This window comes from Zootoca vivipara, chromosome 13 (genome assembly GCF_965207765.1).
Source record: "Zootoca vivipara chromosome 13, rZooViv2.hap1.1, whole genome shotgun sequence".
Lineage (NCBI taxonomy): Eukaryota > Metazoa > Chordata > Lepidosauria > Squamata > Lacertidae > Zootoca > Zootoca vivipara.
The window spans coordinates 5,390,784-5,410,586 of NC_142596.1; the positions used below are offsets into that span (position 1 = coordinate 5,390,784).

General features: G+C 40.9%; 1 protein-coding gene across 14 annotated transcripts in view; it reads right to left on the minus strand.

Moving 5' to 3' along the window:
- HERC1 (HECT and RLD domain containing E3 ubiquitin protein ligase family member 1) overlaps positions 1-19,803 on the minus strand; it is a 112,163-nt gene that overhangs the window by 28,095 nt on the left and 64,265 nt on the right. For 6 of the 14 annotated variants that reach the window (XM_035130896.3, XM_088656664.1, XM_035130891.3 and 3 more), the window contains exons 40-53: positions 19,569-19,729; positions 19,073-19,189; positions 18,347-18,578; positions 16,099-16,223; positions 15,284-15,504; positions 12,718-12,986; positions 11,152-11,204; positions 10,852-11,052; positions 9,504-9,678; positions 6,853-7,123; positions 5,413-5,626; positions 3,952-4,211; positions 3,508-3,635; positions 1,547-1,674 (exon numbers count right to left, since the gene is read on the minus strand). In XM_035130896.3, coding sequence (XP_034986787.1) covers positions 1,547-1,674; positions 3,508-3,635; positions 3,952-4,211; positions 5,413-5,626; positions 6,853-7,123; positions 9,504-9,678; positions 10,852-11,052; positions 11,152-11,204; positions 12,718-12,986; positions 15,284-15,504; positions 16,099-16,223; positions 18,347-18,578; positions 19,073-19,189; positions 19,569-19,729 — 2,555 coding nt within the window. The remainder of the gene's footprint in view (positions 1-1,546; positions 1,675-3,507; positions 3,636-3,951; positions 4,212-5,412; positions 5,627-6,852; positions 7,124-9,503; positions 9,679-10,851; positions 11,053-11,151; positions 11,205-12,717; positions 12,987-15,283; positions 15,505-16,098; positions 16,224-18,346; positions 18,579-19,072; positions 19,190-19,568; positions 19,730-19,803) is intronic. The other 8 variants (XM_035130899.3, XM_035130898.3, XM_035130894.3 and 5 more) reach the window with 6 other exon arrangements.

A 19,803-nucleotide genomic window follows, 5' to 3' on the forward strand; every position in this document is an offset into this window, starting at 1 on the left:
ACAGACTTTGGTTTGCTGCTGGTTGAGGATGCTTGAGGCTGGGAATCCCAAAAGCTTCCCCCTGCAAGTGTCTTGAAGGTTTGCCCCCCCCCAAGACGAGCCCAACAGAAGTTCTAGCATGTTTCAACCCAACTATGAACCCATCTTCAGTTATTCATCCTCTCTCTCTCAGCTGCTGTTCCAAGCAAAGGTTAATTTTAAAAACCACTGTTGCTTAAGAAGCAGCTGCTGCCAATCCCAGCTTTTTTTAAATAAGACTTCAAAACCTTAGAGGTCTAAACATTCATTCAAAAGTGCAAAGTGTAAAGTGGCCCATGGATGCAAGGGGAATTTGAAATTCTTTGGATTTTTAAATGAATTATACCTATTAATCATGTGCTAGATACCTAAATTAATCAGAAAGCAAGTGGTGCTATACACCTGGTATTATTGGCCCACAAAGTACACAGGATTATTACTTTGCTTTTAAAGACAAACTACTCTTGCCACTATGTGATCAAGCAGGGCCAGCCCTACTATTTGACAGAAGGAGGTGGTGGCCTCAGGCAGCTCACTTTGGATGTCACTACGTATTACTTTTATATTTATGATTGTATTTCTATTCCCAAGGAAGAGGTGCTTATGGGATTTCAGCCCTCAGACACCATAATAACTTGTTCAGCTTTGGATAATATGCACCTTTATTTTATTCCATCTGCTGTTCCACCCTGGCAGAAAAATGTATCAGGCCAGTTCTACAGGTGAAACTCAGAAAATTAGAATATCGTCAAAAAGTGCATTTATTTCAGTAATGCAAAATATTTTTTATTCTTCTTTTAATTTTTTAATGCTTTCTTTTGGAAATTCCACAGTAATAAAACAAATAGTTACAATAATACAAAAATACGCTGGTAAGGTCTGTTGATGTTTATTTTTGTTTCCCTTTGTTTGTTTGCTTTGTCTTTTTTTGATCATGTAATTTTTTTAAAGGAATGAAATAAAGCTCTTGTAAAAAAAATAAAAAAATACAGTGGTACCTTGGGTTACAAGCGCTTCAGGTTACAAACGCTTCAGGTTACAAACTCCGCTAACCCAGAAATAGTACCTCAGGTTAAGAACTTTGCTTCAGGATGAGAACAGAAATCTTGCTCCAGCAGCGTGGCAGCAGCAGGAGGCCCCATTAGCTAAAGTGGTGCTTCAGGTTAAGAACAGTTTCAGGTTAAGAACAGACCTCCGGAACGAATTAAGTTCTTAACCAGAGGTACCACTGTAAACAAAAATAAACATTGCTATTACATTTCATTAATTAAATTTCCTTTATAATTGACCCGCCTAACGACAAATAATTACAATTACAACAAATAAAGGCTCGACATATCTTGCTTTGCATGTCATGCATCTATCTCATATATTGGTTTCACCTTTTAAGTTGCATTTCTGAAATAAATGCACTTTTTGAAGATATTCAAATTTTGCAAGTTTCACCTGTATAATCAAGTTACATTCTACCCCACCACAATGAGGCTGGCTCTTTCTGATGTGGCATTCAATCACATGTGGCTCATACCATTAACTTGCCATATGTTCACCATCTTCTCCAGGGCTCCAGCCAGGTACTTGCCACTGACACTCCAACAGGCAAGTGATAAGCTAGGATCGCTAGGTGACCCCAAGTTCTCCTCTCCGTCCCCTTCCCTGCAATATAATTTTAGCTTTCAGTTAAAGGAACGTAGAAGGTAAGGCATATTTGAAACAAATCAGTTTCTCAAACAGTTTGCTCTATGTAAGCCATACAATTAAGTTGCTCTCAATCATTGGTCCAGCTTTGATCATACCTTAATAGCAAAATCATTTTGGAAAGGGTATAAATGAAGCACCACTTCAGACACTATTATTCTTGCAAAACTTAAACCCATCTATTGTAAAAGCTACAGCAGGGATAATAAACTTATGGTTTAGGGACAATAAACTTGTACAGATTTCGTCAGGCTGCAGCTCCCATCATACATGACCACTGGTTATGTTGGTTGGGACTATTTTTCTAGAAAAAGAGGTGCCTGGAACTCACCATGAGCACCTCCCTTGTTCTCTTAGAATGGCAATGGAGCCCACCTAGAAGTTGCCGGAACCCACCTGAGAGGTGGCAGAACTGAGTTCCAGCTGAAAAAGCCCTGGTTGGGACTGGTGGGAATGCCCTATCACCTGCCTAGGGGCTATTTTATGGCATGGTAGGATATTCAATAAATCCTAAGGAAGTAAAGTCATCACTTCCCAAACTGAGATATAAATACTGTTCTAAGCTTGCACCCTGTTATTAAGGCTCTAGCATGCTCCAGGAGCTTCAATCTGTGATAATACAAACCAGTTTCCCTGTTTTACAATCACTCTTGCATAGGAACCCTCTTGCACTGTCACTGTGACTACTACACTGTTTCCTGTAGCAAGCAGCAGCTTTCCCAAGAAACACAACTTCACTGAGGCTCCTTTGCAACACTTGGACATGATGCAAGATATGAGTACTTTTCTAAGCTGTTACACAATGATCGCCATACATCCTGCAGCAACCACATTCATTTCTTAACATAGCTAAAGAGAATAAAAATGGGATGTCAATGCTTTAATCAGTAATAACTTTTCTGACAGTAAGAACTGTTCAACAGTGGAACAGACTCCCATGAGAAGTAGTGGACTCTCCTTCTTTGGAGGTTTCTAAGCAGAGGTTGGATGGCCACCTCTTATGTATGATTCCTGCATTACAGGGGGTTGGACTAGATGACCATCAGTGTCCCTTCCAACACTACAATTCTATGATTCTATGCATGATTTAACACCTTGGTCTAGGCAATGTACAGTATGGCTTAAAAATACAATAAAAATAAAATCAGTTAAGACTAACCATAAAATAAAATAAAATACTTAAAATAAAAAGATCTTCAGTAGGCTCTGTTAAGTTCAACAGAGAGGAGTCCTATCTGATCTCAGCTGGGGGGGAGCTTTACTGAGCTGGGTCCACAATATTGGTCACAATGTCCCTTGTGGATATGAGCTGTGCATCCAAGCTATGAGGGACCACTAACATTGAATCTCTGAAAGACCGCAGTGATCAGGGAGAGATATGAGGCAGTCCTTAAGGTATACTGGACCAAGGACTTTGTAAATACATTTTTATAAGCACAGGGGAGAAGCTGGTTGCAAGGAATATCCTATGCCTTTGTGAATCAGCAGGCAGACTTGAATGCACCTGAACAAGGCTGTTTGTCATGGTTACAATGTATAAAAGCATTATGGGAAATCAAAGCAAAATGGCTGCCATTAAAAGAACACACACAACTCATGTTTATCAAGTAATACTATTAATATAGATTAATAAAATGGGATAGAGGAAATGAAGTTGCATTAAGCATATAGAAAATTGAATTTACAAAACATGCATTTGAATAGGCCCTTGATAACTCTCCTAGCTAATATTTTACTTACAAAGCTGGCACATTAAGCTGGCTGAATCTAACATCTCAAAGGATCACTTACAATTTGTTGAACACACATGTTTGTTGCAATGAGTACTGCTTCTTCGTAACATTCCACACCCGAATTGTTCCATCATTGCCACTTGTTGCTAATAGTCCTTTTTTGTTGCACCACACACACGTCATTACCTGCAGTAAATGACAATAACAATTGCGATGTTACAAGGCAAACATTTAAACATTTGTGCTTCAAAACACAAGTAACATGTAATTCTCTAATGCAGCCTTTGTCAGCCTCCAGATGTTTCAGACTACAACTCCCATCAGCCCCAAGCCAGCAATGGCCATATGATGCTGGGACTGATGGGAGCTCGGCTGTACCAATCTATAGCTGTGCGATGAAAACAAGTTGCATGCTTAATGCATAAGACAGTAGTTTAACAAGCACCTCTTGGAGAAATGCCACTTAAAAACAGTGATGTAGATATTCTGAAAGGATTATTACCCTGTTCTGGTGAGCCTCCAGCTTGATGAAGGAGCATTTGCGCAGATCCCCACCCATATCTGCAAGGGTCTGTGGGCTGGTTTGATTATCTCGATCTTGAGCTGCAAGAGTTCTGACAAGCTGCTGAGCAGCCCACTGCCTATGTTGCGAGGACAACCTTGAAGAAAGGCAGCAAGCTGCTAGTGCATTAGCCAGCTCCAGAGGGCCTACAGTAGAAGGATCATAGGAAGGATGGGCATACAAATGGGCAATTATACCTGCTTAGACAAAACAATGAGATGATGTCTGGATGAGTGCCAAGAAGAGGTAAGGTTGAACATTATTACCCACAAAACAAGAATGGAAGGAGGACCCAGCCCAAGGAGCTGAAAAAAACTCAAGTTTTCATGTATCCCCACTCCTTCACTCAGTACAAAACTGGTATGCCTTCCCCACCTGTTTCCCCAAGAAACACCACACACACTCTCCTTTAAAAACGTTTCTCTCAGTATGTTAGAGCACTGCGTGCTCAACGCCATGTTGCATTGCAATGGCGATTTTGTACTGGAATATTAGAAGAGACCTGCTGATCAGGCCCAAGGCCTTTCTAGTCCAATATCCCCTTTCCCACAATGACCACTCTTATGGGTAGCCTACAAGCAGGCTATGAGGACAATAAACTTTCTCCTTCCAACGTTGTCCCCCCCGCCCCACAAAGTATACAAGAGACATGGAAGTAATATACAAGCATCGTGACTAGCAACCATCAATAGCATTCTCCTCCCTGAATTTGTCTAAAGCCATCCAAGGTGGTGTGCATCACTACAGCTTGAGGATGCAAATTCCACAGTTTAACTGTGTACTATTTGAAGAAGGAATTCCTTCTGCCTGTCCTGGATTCTAACAGTATGAGAATCTAAATTTTCTTAAACTGAAAATCCCCAAACATAACCTTCCCTCATAGGAGAGTTGTTCCAATTCCCAACCATCTTGGTTGCCACTCCATGGCTGTATAATATCTCTTTTGAGATGCAATGACCAGAACACTGCCAAATGCTTAAGGTGCCTCTGCCATTTTTTTGAGAACCCCACCACTGCAGCACAACAGCTCACTCCACTTAATAGAGTCCTCCACCCTTCATGGGACATTTTCAAGAGACATTTTCTATGGTGAGGAGTTTGGGAAGGCAGTTTTAGTTATGCATGCTTAACTCTGGGTCCAGCTAACTGATCTTTAAACTTTAAAGTTTTAGAAAATAAATCCATAGCCATTTCAATAGGTCAAGAATGTTTCATTTCATGTGGCTGTAGCTTAGGCAAGGCAAAGCAGCCAACAACAACAACAGAGGAAAGTAAATGCCGTAATACAAAAACAAAAAAAATATTCTCAACCTTTGTCTACCCATGAAATGGTGAGAAACACTAGGGAGCTCTCGTTTCTGGTGCCTGTACTTAAAATGATACCCTGTTAAGAATAAATACCTTTCTTTTCAACTTCTGTTTTATCATAATTTGGCCTCAGTTTGGCCCCCTTGTCTGCCAGCAAAGCTACTAATGCTTGAGTAACAATAAAGTTGGGTGATGTTACAAGCTTATTCTCTTCTGCTATTCCTCGCAGAAAGCTTGGCAGGAATTTTCGTTGCACTGGATCATCCACTGTAGTCAAATTGACACCAGTTGCTGCGGAAATCAAGTTCTAAGAAACAAAAAAATGAAAAAACACACACACTGTAATAGCCAATATAAATATTTTCAATTATACACATCATTTCAACTGTACTGATTTTTTCAAATAAATGCAGACACCTAAAAGGTAGATATAATCCTCAGTTCTTAAGCTGTTTCTATTAAGGAGATGCTATTGCTACATATTAGGTCAAAGCCCATTAACAGTATCTGTGGACTATTAAGCATTAGAATTTAGGGGGAAAGGGTGTGGGGAAGTATTTACATGTCGGCATTCACATGCAACAGGTCAGACCTGGTTTATCTGCAATGAGTAGTGTGTTGATGCATGTTGCCTGATCACATTGCTGGTGGTTGTTCATGGATGGTTAGGGAGAAACCAACCATAGCCCTTTAGATACGGTGGGAAAACAAGGCTTCCAGGTGTGTTTATTCCACTCACAGCGGAGGAGTAATGTGGAAGTGATCAGGCAGAATGCACCATTACAAGGCTTGTTCCAGATAAACCACGATTAGCCAGTAAGTCTGGCTTATTGTTATGTGTGAATACAGCAATGGATTGCTCTTCCATGTGTATCTTTGGAGGAGAACTAGACTGGATGAACTTGCAATTAAGAGAAGTTACTGCAAATGTTTTTTTGGGGGGGGGGGCTAAGCCCTGTGCCACATGCTCTCCAGCCATATACTTCACTGTCACAGAAAGCAAGATTGTTCATTATCTTGTGGTTCCAAATTTTAAAGGTATTATGGACAGTGATTCAAATAATGTTCAATTTAAAAGTAGTGACTCTGCAATGCATAAGCACACCACGCTCCTTTTATACCAGATGCCCATTTCAAAATTCTCATTTTGTCTGGTGTTACGAGGTTATTGTTAAGCAGCATGTTAGTTATCACTACCAATGCGACATAATGGTTAGTCCATGTACACTGCCAAGTAGAGCACACTGCATGAAAACTAAGCCAACTTGCTCAAAGTATTATAACACCAGCACTCAATGCCAAAGTCAGAGGAGTGGGAGAAACTGGGTTTGGTGATATACCAAAAGAGGATTGCAAACTTCTATGCCTTGCACCAAATCTCCTAAACCCCATTTCCCTTGGAAATACGCAATATTTCAGAGATTTTCTTTTTCAAAAAGCAATTGTTATTTGCCATTTCTTGGGATAACTGCAGCAAGAATAGATTTAGTACCAGAAAATAAAAACCCAGAGCAGAAGGATGGTTGATCCTACCTGGGTACACAGTTGAACCAGCAGTTTTGCAGCACTTGGGGTATTTGAAGCTAAACAACCAACAGCTGTGCTCAGATAGGCCAAGCAGGAAATGGGCTTGCTCATTTTGCTATGCACTCCTCGAGATCTTTCGGAGGAACCGGATACAGTACAGGGACTTGTGGAGAGACCTGCTCTCCCTGCTGCAGCCAGGCACATCAGTCGGACCAAGGTTCGGATATCGGTTAAACCCAAGGACTCAAGCCCAGCTGCAAGACTGCAACTAGACCCACTGTTGAGGGAGAAAAAGGTAAGCTTTTTCTGCCTACTGACACTCCACACAAACACAGCATTCACATTTCAAGGCATCTATTATACACTGCAGTGGTCATAAAAAACCCAAAGGACTGCAGCTCAGTGGTAGAGAATCAACCTCCAGGTTGGGCTAGAAATGTTCCCTGCCTCAACCCTGGAGAACCGCTGCTAGTCAAGGTACACAATATTGAGTGAGTTGGTCTGACACAGAACAAAGCAGCCTCTATGTCCCTAAACTGAGTATAGGATAAATAGTACAAGTTACTATTTTTCTGTCAAGGAGAATGTTGTTAGTCCTCAAAAAGTCAGTGTCAGAGCAGCATGCCATCATTATGTCTGCAATCAGGACCAGGGAAAAGGAAGGAAAGGACACTGGCAATCTACATCTGTTTGCTGTGGATGCAGGAGAACACGAGCCTTAGAAGTGGGAGGTGCCTCCTAGTAGCCCTGCCCCCTGGTCAAATTTTCCTTTGTTTCAATAGACTGTGACTGGAGAGTGTCCCCGCATTTGGACTACTGGATAGAGCAATATGAGGGGTAGCCAATGTGGCACTTTCAAGGTGTTTCGGACAACAACTCTCATTAGCCCCAGTCAGCTTGGCAAATTGTCTGGGATAATAGGAGTTATAGCTCACAACATTTGTTTTTAAAAAAATTAAATTCTTTATTATTTTAATGCTTTGAAATACGAGAACAAGATATACAAAAAAGAATATGCATAGAAAATACATAAAGTATAAAAATTCACACGAAAATTACATAAAGTATATAAAGAAAAAGATACAAAAAAGAAAAGAAAAATAAGATGCTACTATAAAAACAACGCTTCCAATTATTCTCTCTGTAATCTGTGTTTTTCCTATTTTATCGCACATTTATAACTATCTACTTGTCGTTTCATTTCTTATTGTTTATACCAAGTTCAGCCTAGATCCGCTATTAGGATTTCAGATATACCATTATTCAATAAATATTCTTTAAACATCCTCCATTCCTTCTGTGTTTTTGTCTCATTTGTCCTCTTATCCTTCCTGTTGTTTTTGCCAACTGTAGATACTCTAACATTAAAGTTTGCTAATCTGTTATGCTGGGTAAGCTTTTACTTTTCCAGTTTCTGGCCACTAAGACTCTTGCTGCTACTATCCCATACATTAGCAATGTCCTTTTTGTTGTTTTAATATCTTCTGGTATTATATTTAATAAGAACATTTCTGGTTTTTTTCTAAACATATGCTTTAACAGTTTTTTAAGTTCTTCATAAATTATATTCCAGTATTTGCAGATGATGGGACAGCTCCACCACATATGTATAAAAGATCCCTTTTCTCCATTACATCTCCAGCACACAGAGAATTTGCTTTTATACATCCTGGCAAGTTTCTCCGGTATTTGGTACCACCTGTACATCATCTTTAATATGTTCTCTCTTAAGTTGTAACAGGCGGTAAATTTCATGTCCTCCTTCCACAGTCTTTCTCATTGGTCCATTAGGACATTATATCCAAAATATTGGGCCCATTTTTATCATTACTGATTTAGTCTGCTCTTCTTTAAGTTCCCACTCTAACAACAGATCATATAGGCGTGAAATATATTTTCCTTTCCTCTGCATCAATTCTATTTCAAATTTCGATTTTTCTTTTGCAAGACCCAATTTCTTTTATAAACCTTTGATTTATTTGAAAATATTGTAGCCAATCTGACAGGTGTTCTTTTATCTCTTCATATTTCCTTAAAGATAGCTCATTTTGTTTCTTTTCTAGTAGTTCCTGATATGTGGCATTCTTATCATCCATATTAAGTTTTTTCACTGTTACAACCTCTTTTGGTGATACCCACAAAGGTATCTTGGGCTCCAGAATTCCCTTATACTTTAACCAAATTAAATATAATGACTTCCTTACAAAATGATTTAAAAAGCCTTTGTGGACTTTAACCTTGTCATATATTAAGTATGAATGCCAACCCTATCGGTTGCCCACCCCTTCTAGATCTAATAATTTAATCTAATAATCACAACATTTGGGTGGTACCATGCTTAGGTATCCCTGAGACACCGAGAGAATGCTAGTGTTCATAATTTTTTCTTGTTAGTAAAGAAAAGGAATTATCTAGAGGGGGGAAAACTTGCTTTGAAATTAGTAAAGGTAAAGGGACCCCTGAACACGTGGCTATTTGGGAAAGCTTGCACCAAGATGGGAATTAGCCCTACTCTCCTTGTGTTATCTAACAGATTTTTTTACCATATTCAAAAGTTGCTTAGCTTGTATTTTGCTTTGGATTTTGTCTCAGATAACACCACAAGCTAACAATCACAGGATCATTGTTCAAATCAGGTCCTCTAGAGCTTGACAAACCTGACAGAAAGGAGAGAGAGGGCTCTCATGACCATTGTTCTTGCCAAGAGGACTTGAGCTGCCGCCGTCACCCTTCTTAAAGCCATAACACGGTCGTGTGGATTTACCAGAGCAGCAGCTTGTTCTCCCAGAGTAATTCTGCCAGAAGAACTTTTTTCTATGGAGCCATGGCAACCTTGAATTCAAGGAGTGACAAGAAAAGGAAGCATTGCAGCATGTGCAAATTTATACCCAAACAATTCTCTGTTTTGCAAGTCACCTTGAACATTTTAAATAAAAAGTTAACTCATCAATGTTTAAATGTTTTTTAAAAGTGACAGCAGTTGCAAGTGTGGACCTTAATTCAGAAGGTTAACCTGCACTTTCCCCAAGGACTTGAGTGGCAGAAACTGCACAAGATAAACACAATGGGCCACCTCTCATGCTTAAGTTAATGCTGGGCATTTCAAAACCCTCTCTCACTCCCGTTTCCATCTACCTCACCTCAACTGATGGGAGCATTGCATTGATATCTGTATATCATTCATCATCCCACTGACCACAGTTGGAAACAAGACGGTGGACTAAGTGGACCTTTGGTTCAAGCCAGCATTGTTCTTGCACGCAAGGGGTAGCTGAATAACTCCACTCACTGAGTCAACAACATACCTATGATTTCTTCAGAGGATGCCCCTTATATCATCTCATGTACAAAAAAAAGCCCTTCTGCTTTTACTCAACCCTACTCTCATGCTTTCCTTTCCCAATCCCAAATTCCTTGCAGTTCTTTAAAGGGGAGAGGGGAGGGAAATGGGAATAAGTGGTTTTGAAGTTTTCATAGGTTTTGATGACACAGGAGGAAGCTATGAAAAGACATCTATTCCAAAGTAATAGTAAGGTAAAGATAAAGGGACCCCTGACCATTAGGTCCAGTCGTGACCGACTCTGGGGTTGCGGCGCATCTCGCATTATTGGCTGAGGGAGCCGGCGTACAGCTTCCAGGTCATGTGGCCAGCATGACAAAGCCGCTTCTGGCGAACCGGAGCAGCACACGGAAACGCCATTTACCTATTTATCTACTTGCACTTTGATGTGCTTTCAAACTGCTAAGTTGGCAGGAGCTGGGACCAAGCAACGGGAGCTCACTCCGTCGCATCGATTTGAACCACTGACTTCCTGATCGGCAAGCCCTAGGCTCTGTGGTTTAACCCACAGCGCCACCCGCGCCCCCAAAAGTAACAGTACGACCACCTAAAAACAGATGAAGCCAATTAATTTGGCTGCAATTTCACAGTGAATATGTTCAGGATAATGACCAAGAAAAAACAGTGCAAGACTTCAGTCAATTATTTCTCTATGTAAAGTTTACCTATTTGCATCAGTGTTTCCTCCATACTATTGGTGGCTGTGACCATGGCAACTGAGGCTCCCAGTGGATCACTATCCGGGAACTGAACAGGCTCAGGTACAATACGGCGATCATTCAACCCAAGGGGTCCGGCCAGCAGTTCAAATTCCTCTTCACCCGTCAGCTTTTCATCCTCGTCAACATCCAACATGTCCCAGTCTTCTGGCATGAGATAAGAAAATTGCAGTTAGGTATACTATTTTAAAGCAAAACTTGAACTATGCACTGGTGTCATCTGAAAAGACATACATAAAGAAGTACCTTCATAGACACTGTCTTGCTTGCCTATCAGGTCGGGTGCCTGGCCTTTATATCTGCACCAAAAAGAGAACACAACAATCCGCTGTTAAATCAAACACCCCATCTTTTTTGTTTTTTTTAAGTACAGTAGTCTTTTCTTGATTTTCTTGTTTTATTTTTTTGTAAAAGGCTTTGAGTGTTTTCTTTTTCAAAAAAAATCAAGTGGTTAATAACTTTTCTGAAATAAATGAATAAATAATATTAAGAAAGGGGTGAGGAACATGTGGCCTTCCAGGTGTTGTTGGCTAGCTGGGGCTGATGGGAGCTGGTCAACATCTGGAAGGTCAGAGGCTCCCAACCCCAGGTTTGTGAAAATTGCAATACAATACAATATACTTTATTCGACCGATAGTCAGAAAGGGTTTGTGAAAACTGAATTATAGCTACCTTGTCTGAGAAGAAACAATCATTTTGATTAAATACAGATCCCTCTTCAATTTTTCAACAGTCTTATCAAAGATGCACCAAAATATCTTTTGAGATGCACCCCAGAATCTTCTGACACTAACAGTTCCAAGTTCCAAGCAATAGCTGGGTCAAAGAACTGAGAGTCTGTAAGTGATTTTGTATCAGGCATTGAAACCCAAACTCTGTATAAAGCATCAGAATGAAATGGTGATTTTGAAAACATTATCTTAACAGTCTAATATTTGATTTCATAAATTATTTTAAAATGTGATAATTTTATTCTTCTCCCTCGTGAAAAGAAGTTACACAGGACTTCATCAGCAACTCACATTTGAAAGTCTGGTCAAACAGGACTGCCAATAAGTTTTGATATTTGTGTATTTCTAACCTTCCTCCATATGGAGGCACCCTTATATCAAGTCAAACCACTGGCCCCACCTAGCTGAATAGTCTCTACTTCTGGACAGAAAGTTCATGGCCCTCCAGATGTTTTGGACTCCAGCTCTGATCATTCCAGACCATCAGCCATGCTGGCTGGGGCCGAAGGGATGTGGAGTCCAAAATATTTCTCTATCTCTGCTCTAGCAAAGGTTAGGTGCTATATCCTCCAGATGTTGCTGGATTACAGCTTCCATCATTCTCCATTATGCTGACTGGGGCTGATGGGAGTTTGAGCCCAACAACAACCCTAATCTAATTGGCAGCAGCTATCCAAGGTCTTAGACAATTTGTAAACAATATTGGACTATTAGTCAGTGTAGACCAATACAGTCTACTCTGACTGGCAGAAGGTCTTACACTAGGGTTGCTGGGGATTGGACTCAGCACCTTTGCCATTCAGAGGATATGCTCTGCTTCTGAGCTATACCCTTCCAATGATGCCAGGGTGACCCTGTGACGGGGGTTAGGATGAGACTTGACTTGTCCAAGGCTACCCAATCGAGCTTCCTGGCCATGCAAGGATTTTAAACCAAGCTTTCAGTATCCAACCCAACACTCTAGTTACTGTACCATATTGGCTCATGAAGTTCAGCTCTTTTATGATAAGTGCTTCCTTTTTCCTTTCCTTTCTTTCTTTTTTCCAGCAAAGGACATCACAGGCTACACAGTCTTTGGTACCTTTCCGAGGAAGACGTCTTAGACTTGCTCTTCAAGGTCAAGTATTTTTCTCGGCAGCTGCCACACAAGAGGTAATAGGGATTCCCACTTCCACATTCGCCACCAAACCATCCATCCACATAGGAGCCATTGCTGCGGTAACCCTGCCGGTTTGCACTACGCCCACAGCCAGGGTGGTTTCTTTTCATGTGTTGATTGAAGCTGACAACGCTGGATTCACACAACTCACATACTACCACCTCTTCTCTGTCTTCAGATTCGCAAACATGCTGCACAGTGTAATCATGCAGTTATAATCATGTACACACAGAAAAATCTAGTATTTCTATTGTATTTTAATGGACTGTCATAACCACAGCTGAATCAGCAGTTCTCAGTTGCAGCTTATTATGGAGGCAATAGAAAAACCTGGAAACACAGTGGGTTGTCATAGGTCAACCTTTGCATAGGTGCCCGTCAGATGTTTTGGATTACAACTCCAATAAGCCCCAGCCAGGATGGCCAATAGGGATGATGGAAGTTGTGGATCAAAAAAGCTAGAGGGCACTAGGCTGGCAAAGGCAGCTGTAGGTGAACAACTTCAAATATATAAAAGTTAGCACTTCATACTTTATTGGCAACCTAATGGCATGAACTTAATGAAAAAATCATGCCAAAAGTTCAGGCAAAGTCTAAAAATCAAGAGTCTAATTTTCTGCCTATAAACCCCAACTTTCTTGAGTTTTAAAAAATGGCCTACAGATGCTTAATTCACATGCTCTGCATAATTTGCAAGGCTGTGCAAATACGATAGGTTTAACAAATTGGTTTGCTTTCAGTTTCTTTTATGAGGAACTCTTGAGGAAAAGGTTAGGGGAGAAAATAGGAAGGCTTGCTGGTTTTATTGAAACAAATTCATCCTAATACAGTATTAGCAGGAAAAATACTTTTTTCTAGCTCTTGCAGTTGAAAGGAAAAGCCTAAAGTAAGAACGGCTCAATACATTTAGGCAAAATGAGGATGTAGATGGTGGTAGAATTCTGGACTGTACCACTACAACTGCAGGGTCTTATTTCTGGGGGAAGGGTGGTCAATAAAAAGCTTCCTTCACTTAGTAAATTAACTCACAAGGAAGAAAAATTTAGCATCTTTCTTCCTGATGAACTAATTTACTATAAACATAGAACATTCAAAAGCCTGAGGCCAGCTCCCTGAAATTTGAGGCAGTCTAGTCTGCCACCTCATTCTGTGTAATGTGCAGTTTGGCTCAAAAGCCTCATCATTCTACAGACACTGCTGTACTATTTACTTTTCCTCAAAAGTGATCAGAGAGAAAGTCAGACCCACTAGTCCATCTAGCTCAGTATTGTCTACACTGACTGGCAGTGGCTCTTTAGGATTTCAGGCAGGAGGTCTCTTCCCACCCTACCTGGATATGTCAAGGTTTGAACTTGGGACCTTCTGCATGCAAAGCAAGTGCTCTACCACTGAGCTACAGCCCAATAAATTTGGGTGCGTTTGTTAGATCCCGATTCAAAATAAGGCCAATTATGTCTTCACTACTCAACCACAGCACTGGACATCTTTAAGAGTCTAAAGCCTATAATTTTCAGCACCTTCATCAAGATGCTAAGCCAAAGACACCTGCTTACTTGAAGAGGCAGCAAAACATATATGAACACTGCTGTGAAAACATCAAAGCGCACAATGATCATCTCAATCTGAGAAGCACTTTAAGCAGCTACTGATGCATTGAAACTATACAGGATATTGTAACTAGAAGCAATTTAGCATATTCCCAAAGCATTAAACAAGGTACAATCTTCAATGAATTTCTCTCACACTGGAGAGCTCTTGCATAACCACCATTCTGTTCAAAATAAAAGTTCTACAACAGCCTTCCCCAATGCTGGCCTCCAGTTGTTGAGTTCAGTGGGAGCTGCAGTTCAAACCATCTGGAGCATACCAGGTTGGAGTTGTTGTTGTTTTTTAAAAAGAAATGTACTGTTCCAGTGTAGCCAATTCCAGCTGATGTTTGGGGCTGCTCTTTGAGGCTGATTCTTGGCCGTGTTTGGATGACTTCAAGCCCCAATTTGTCCCAGTCATGACTTCACCTGCCACACAACTGACATCAAATGTGACATCAGGTGTAGGGTAGGTGTGCATGGCCAAAACAGCCAGCCTGGGGGCAGGGGTGCTACTTGGGCCTACAGGCCAGAGTTTTCCCATCCCTAATGTAGGGGAATATTAGCCACTCATCATCTCTGATCAATGAAATTATGTAGCTGTCTATTTTTTTTTAATGGCTTGCCTGTTTTTCCTTTAAAATGTCAAGTGACTTAAATTGCACAAAAGGCAGTTAGCAAATGGGAAAGCAGTCAAAGTAAAGAGAAACTGTTTCACATGAAATGTACCAATGAGAACTACATGACAATATTCACTTGTGCTGTTAAGAGCCTGGAACCATCCAAATAAGGGTTAGCAGCAATAATGTTAATAAAACGATTGCTTAGGTAATGCACAATGTTATTTCATTTCCTAGAAAGCAAGTAATAAGCAAAGCAGCCCCAGCTGCAATCACACACACCCAGGTAGGCCAATCCAATACCTCCGGGATCCACATTCCTAGAATGTCATTATCACTGGCAAGATCCTGCCCAAACATGGCTTCCATGGCTTCATCATCCAAGTCAATTTCTAACTCCTCATCCAAGTTGAAGTCATACAATGCTCCAGGGTCTTGTGGCAAGGAGATCCCTTCTCTCCGGCTCTGATTCCTGTGCGCCTGTACAGAGCGGTACAATCCCGCTTAAATCAGAGAGAGAGAAAACAAGCACACAGTTTGTTTTGCGGGTTAGTAGTAGTAGCAGTACATGCTAGCTACGGTCAAAGCTGCAACTTAGCAAAATGGGTGCTGTGATGGATAAGGACACTTAAACTGCAGGACCTCTTAGGAGAGATGATATTCACTCTTCAAAATGAGACATACTGTGCTACTCTCAGCAGGCCCCAAAGAATAGATGTCATTCACTTATATGGGGAAGCAGGGGCAAATACAAGGACTATACTTGGTCCCGTGACTCCAAAAGCAGGGTTTCCCTCCATAGCCCCAACAGTTTGGGTTGATGGCAGCTCAATTTACATTTCCCCACGAAACTTATCAGCCATCAAAAATCTTCATCATTTCTACGTAAGTCCCTCTTTAGGTTCTGTTTCTTAACCACACAATTCTGACAAGATTAGAAACTGGTATATTATACACACACATATGAAAATGTTAACATACACACTGACATATACAATGCTAGCAGAATACATGTAAACTTCTATGCTACAGAACACATGCCCTCTTCAGCAGGGATGAAAAGAAAAGGGTGTTGAAAAATATTTTTAGACACCTACCAGCACGGGCTAGCAGCGTCCGAGCAGCTAAGTCGAATTTGTGCCTCCTGGTCACTGCTGACCGGCCCCTTGAGGTGGGTCCACTTCCAGATGCTGCATTTTCTACATGTTCCATACTATCATGGCTGAAATGTACAAATAGTTTAGAAATATTGAAATGTGTCAAGTATTCATTAACATTAATCCAGATTAGACATTGGACCAAGAAGGGGGTAATGTTTATATTGCCTAAGCGCTTGTAGATATCCTAACTCTCATAAAGCTCAGAGGCCTTGATTTCTACTAAATTAGGTCCCGATTGCCAGTTATTTGCTCCATTGTAGGACTGCTCTAACTAGAACTGGAGAAAGGTATAGCTATGCTTTTATCTCTAACTTCTGAATGTATAACTTATAATACGCTCAGCCACTTTTGCTTTACTACAGATTAGGGTCTTTATTTATTTAGATCAGGAATGTGAATGCATTAGTTCTTCTGCTGTGAAAATTGATCTTCATATTCTTTCCTTCTTGCAACGGCCTAGGACCCTCATACTTATGGAACCTTCTCTCCCAGTATGCCCCGCGGAGGACCTTAAGGTCCATAAATAGTAACACCTTAGAGGTCCTGGGCCCAAAGGAAATCAGATTAGCCTCAACCCGAACCAGGACTTTCTCAACACTGGCTCTGACCTGGTGGAACGCTCTGTCTCCTGAGACCAGGGCCCTGCGGGACCTGATTTCTTTCCGCAGGGCCTGTAAGACAGAGTTGTTCTGCCTGGCATTTGGCTTGGAGCCAACCTGACCCCCTCCCCCATTTTCCCATTTTCCTTTTCTTTCCATATGGGGCTGCATTTAAATTTAAATTTTAATGTATTTAATCTTGTTCTTAAGTTATATTTTAATCAGTTGTTTTATATCTAGTGTTAGCCGCCCTGAGCCCGGCCTTGGCTGGGGAGAGCGGGGTATAAATAAATTTATTATTATTATTATTATTATTATTATTATTATTATTATTATTAACAACTTGGTGTGGTTATGTTTTGCACATCACTTGGAAAGACAGGTGAACTAATATCAGTGTACTAGAAGAAGCAAAGATCACCAGTGTTGAAGCAATGATTCTTCAACATCAACTTCGTTGGACTGGTCATCATTGTGCGGATGCCTGATGATCGTCTTCCAAAGCAACTACTCTATTCTGAACTTAAAAATGGAAAGCGTAATGCTGGTGGTCAACAAAAGAGGTTTAAAGACTGTCTCAAGGCAAATCTTAAAAAATGTAGTATAAACACTGACAACTGGGAAACACTGGCTTGCGAGCACTCTAGTTGGAGAACAGCCTTTACCAAAGGTGTCATGTGCTTCAAAGAAACTCGATCTCAGGACGCAAGGGATAAACGTGCTAAGAGGAAGGCATGCTAGGCAAATCCACACCATGATCAACTCCCACCTGGAAACCAATGTCCCCACTGTGGAAGGACGTGTGGATCCAGAATTGGCCTCCACAGTCACTTATGGACCCATTGTTAAAACCGTGTTTATGGAAGACAATCTTACTCGGCTACGAGTGATAGAAGAAGAAGAAGAAGAAGAAGAAGAAGAAGAAGAAGAAGAAGAAGAAGAAGAAGAAGAAGAAGAAGAAGAAGAAGAAGTTGTTTTGTTGTCTATGCTCATGGTTTGAGCATATTACACCAATCCTGAGCTGAGTGCACTGGCTGCCAAATAGTTTCTGGGCCCAATTCAAAGTGCTGGTTTTGACATATAAAGCCTTTAGCAGCTCAGGATCGCAATACCTGAAAGACCACCTCTCTCCATATGAACCTACTGGACTCTGAGATCATCCTCTGAAACACTTCTCCTGTGCCTGCTCCATGAGAGGTCTGGAAGGTGGCAGCATGAGAATGGGCTTTTCTGGCTCCCCATTTGTGGAATGCTCCCCCCAGGTAGATTTGGCTGGCGGCTTTATTATACATCTTTAGGCACAAGGTGAAAATGTTCCTCTTCAACCAGGCCTTTTAAATCTGATGCCCTTGTGGGAGGGGCAATTATTGGTTTGCTTTTGTTCTATTTTTTATCATGTAATTTTATGTTGTCAATCACCCTGAGATCTATGGATAAAGGATGGTATACAAAATGAATGAATGAATGAATGAATGAATGAATGAATGAATGAAAGAAACAGGTTTGCGCTGGGGAGTACCATCGTGTGGAAAACTAATACTTACAGTCCCATTACGGTTTGAAACCTGAAGAAACCAACATTTTACCTTTCGCTAAAACCTTCCTCCATTTCAGTGGCATCAGCTGAAGGGATGTCACCGGGAGACTGCAAGTAACATTGATCACTTGACTTCCCGCTGCCCCCAGAAACTACAGTGCCATGGAGGGAATCGGCTGTTTCTTCTGACTGAGGGTCTTCATCTTCCTCGTTCCCAGGATGCTCTATCATCCACATTGCTAAGACTGTAATGTTTTGAGCATCTGCTTCTCCCCTTGCACCTAAGAAAGAAAAATCTTATAAAATGGCAGCCAATTATGAAAACAGGAGTGCCCTCTGTTAGAAATGGATATGAATTCCAAAAGCTCATGACAGAAAACTCTTTCCAAAGTTTTGTTACATGCAGCTTGATAGCTGATGCAACACCCAACATCCAGAGCATCTTGCCTTCACCTCTTTTAAAGGGCAGCCCCTCCTGCTTGGAAATCCGAAGAAACCAACTGAGGGAACTTTTGGTGGGTGGTTGTTCATGCCCTTCTACTATTTGTTCCTGGGCTCTTATTCCTTGAGCAACTTCAAGGGAGTGCTTGTCCCCATTACACTTTACAGACTAATATTTGACAATATTTGACAAAGAGCAAACCCTTTAATGAAAAAGAAAGCTATGACACTTCAGAACCTAATTGGCTTGTTATTGTGCTCACTCTCACACATGCTCTCTCTCTCTCTCTGACAAAGCGGTGCAGTGCATATTCCTTGACAGCAGAAGGATTACCTGTGGCTTCCATTGCTTTTGCAATCTGCCGTAAAGAGAAGCCCATTTCTAACAAGGGCACAGCAATAGCTGGTGGAGGAGGGGAAGTTGAAAGGCGGCTGCTTGGGTCCGACAAAGCTGTGGATTGTGGAAAAAGAATGAATGGCAAATCAGCACCGTCTCCCTCATAATTCATCCTGCAACTTAGGCTACAAAAGTTCAAAATCATTTATTTTGGCTGCATTTCCCCAAAAAATATTTGTATGCATATTTTCCTAATATGATTAGTCTTGTACATAATTGTACAAAGTTCAGCTACATCTTTTTGTTACTACAAAAGGGGGGGGGGTAGTAGTAATATCTTCCACATATCTGCCTGGACCAACTGAGGGCATATACAGTGATAGTAAACAAACTAATTTCAGTACAGAAATGAAGAGAACAAAATTAAGTTGCTATACACACACACACACATACACAGACAGTAAACCTTACTAAGGCAATAGACGAAACCTACCTGTCCGATTGGCAGGTCTTGCAGACTGAGAATCAGGAGAGGTCAGTGATTGTCTCCTGCCTACTTCATCAGAAGGAGATGTTGGCAAAGAGGATATGGGAGGCGTTTGTGCACGTCTTGTTGGGAGTACAGTAGTAGTTGGGTAACTGGAGAACATTTGCCTTTTAAAAATATATAAATAAAAATGGTAAAGCATTGGATAGCAGTGCAAGGCATACCAACAAACAAGATAAAT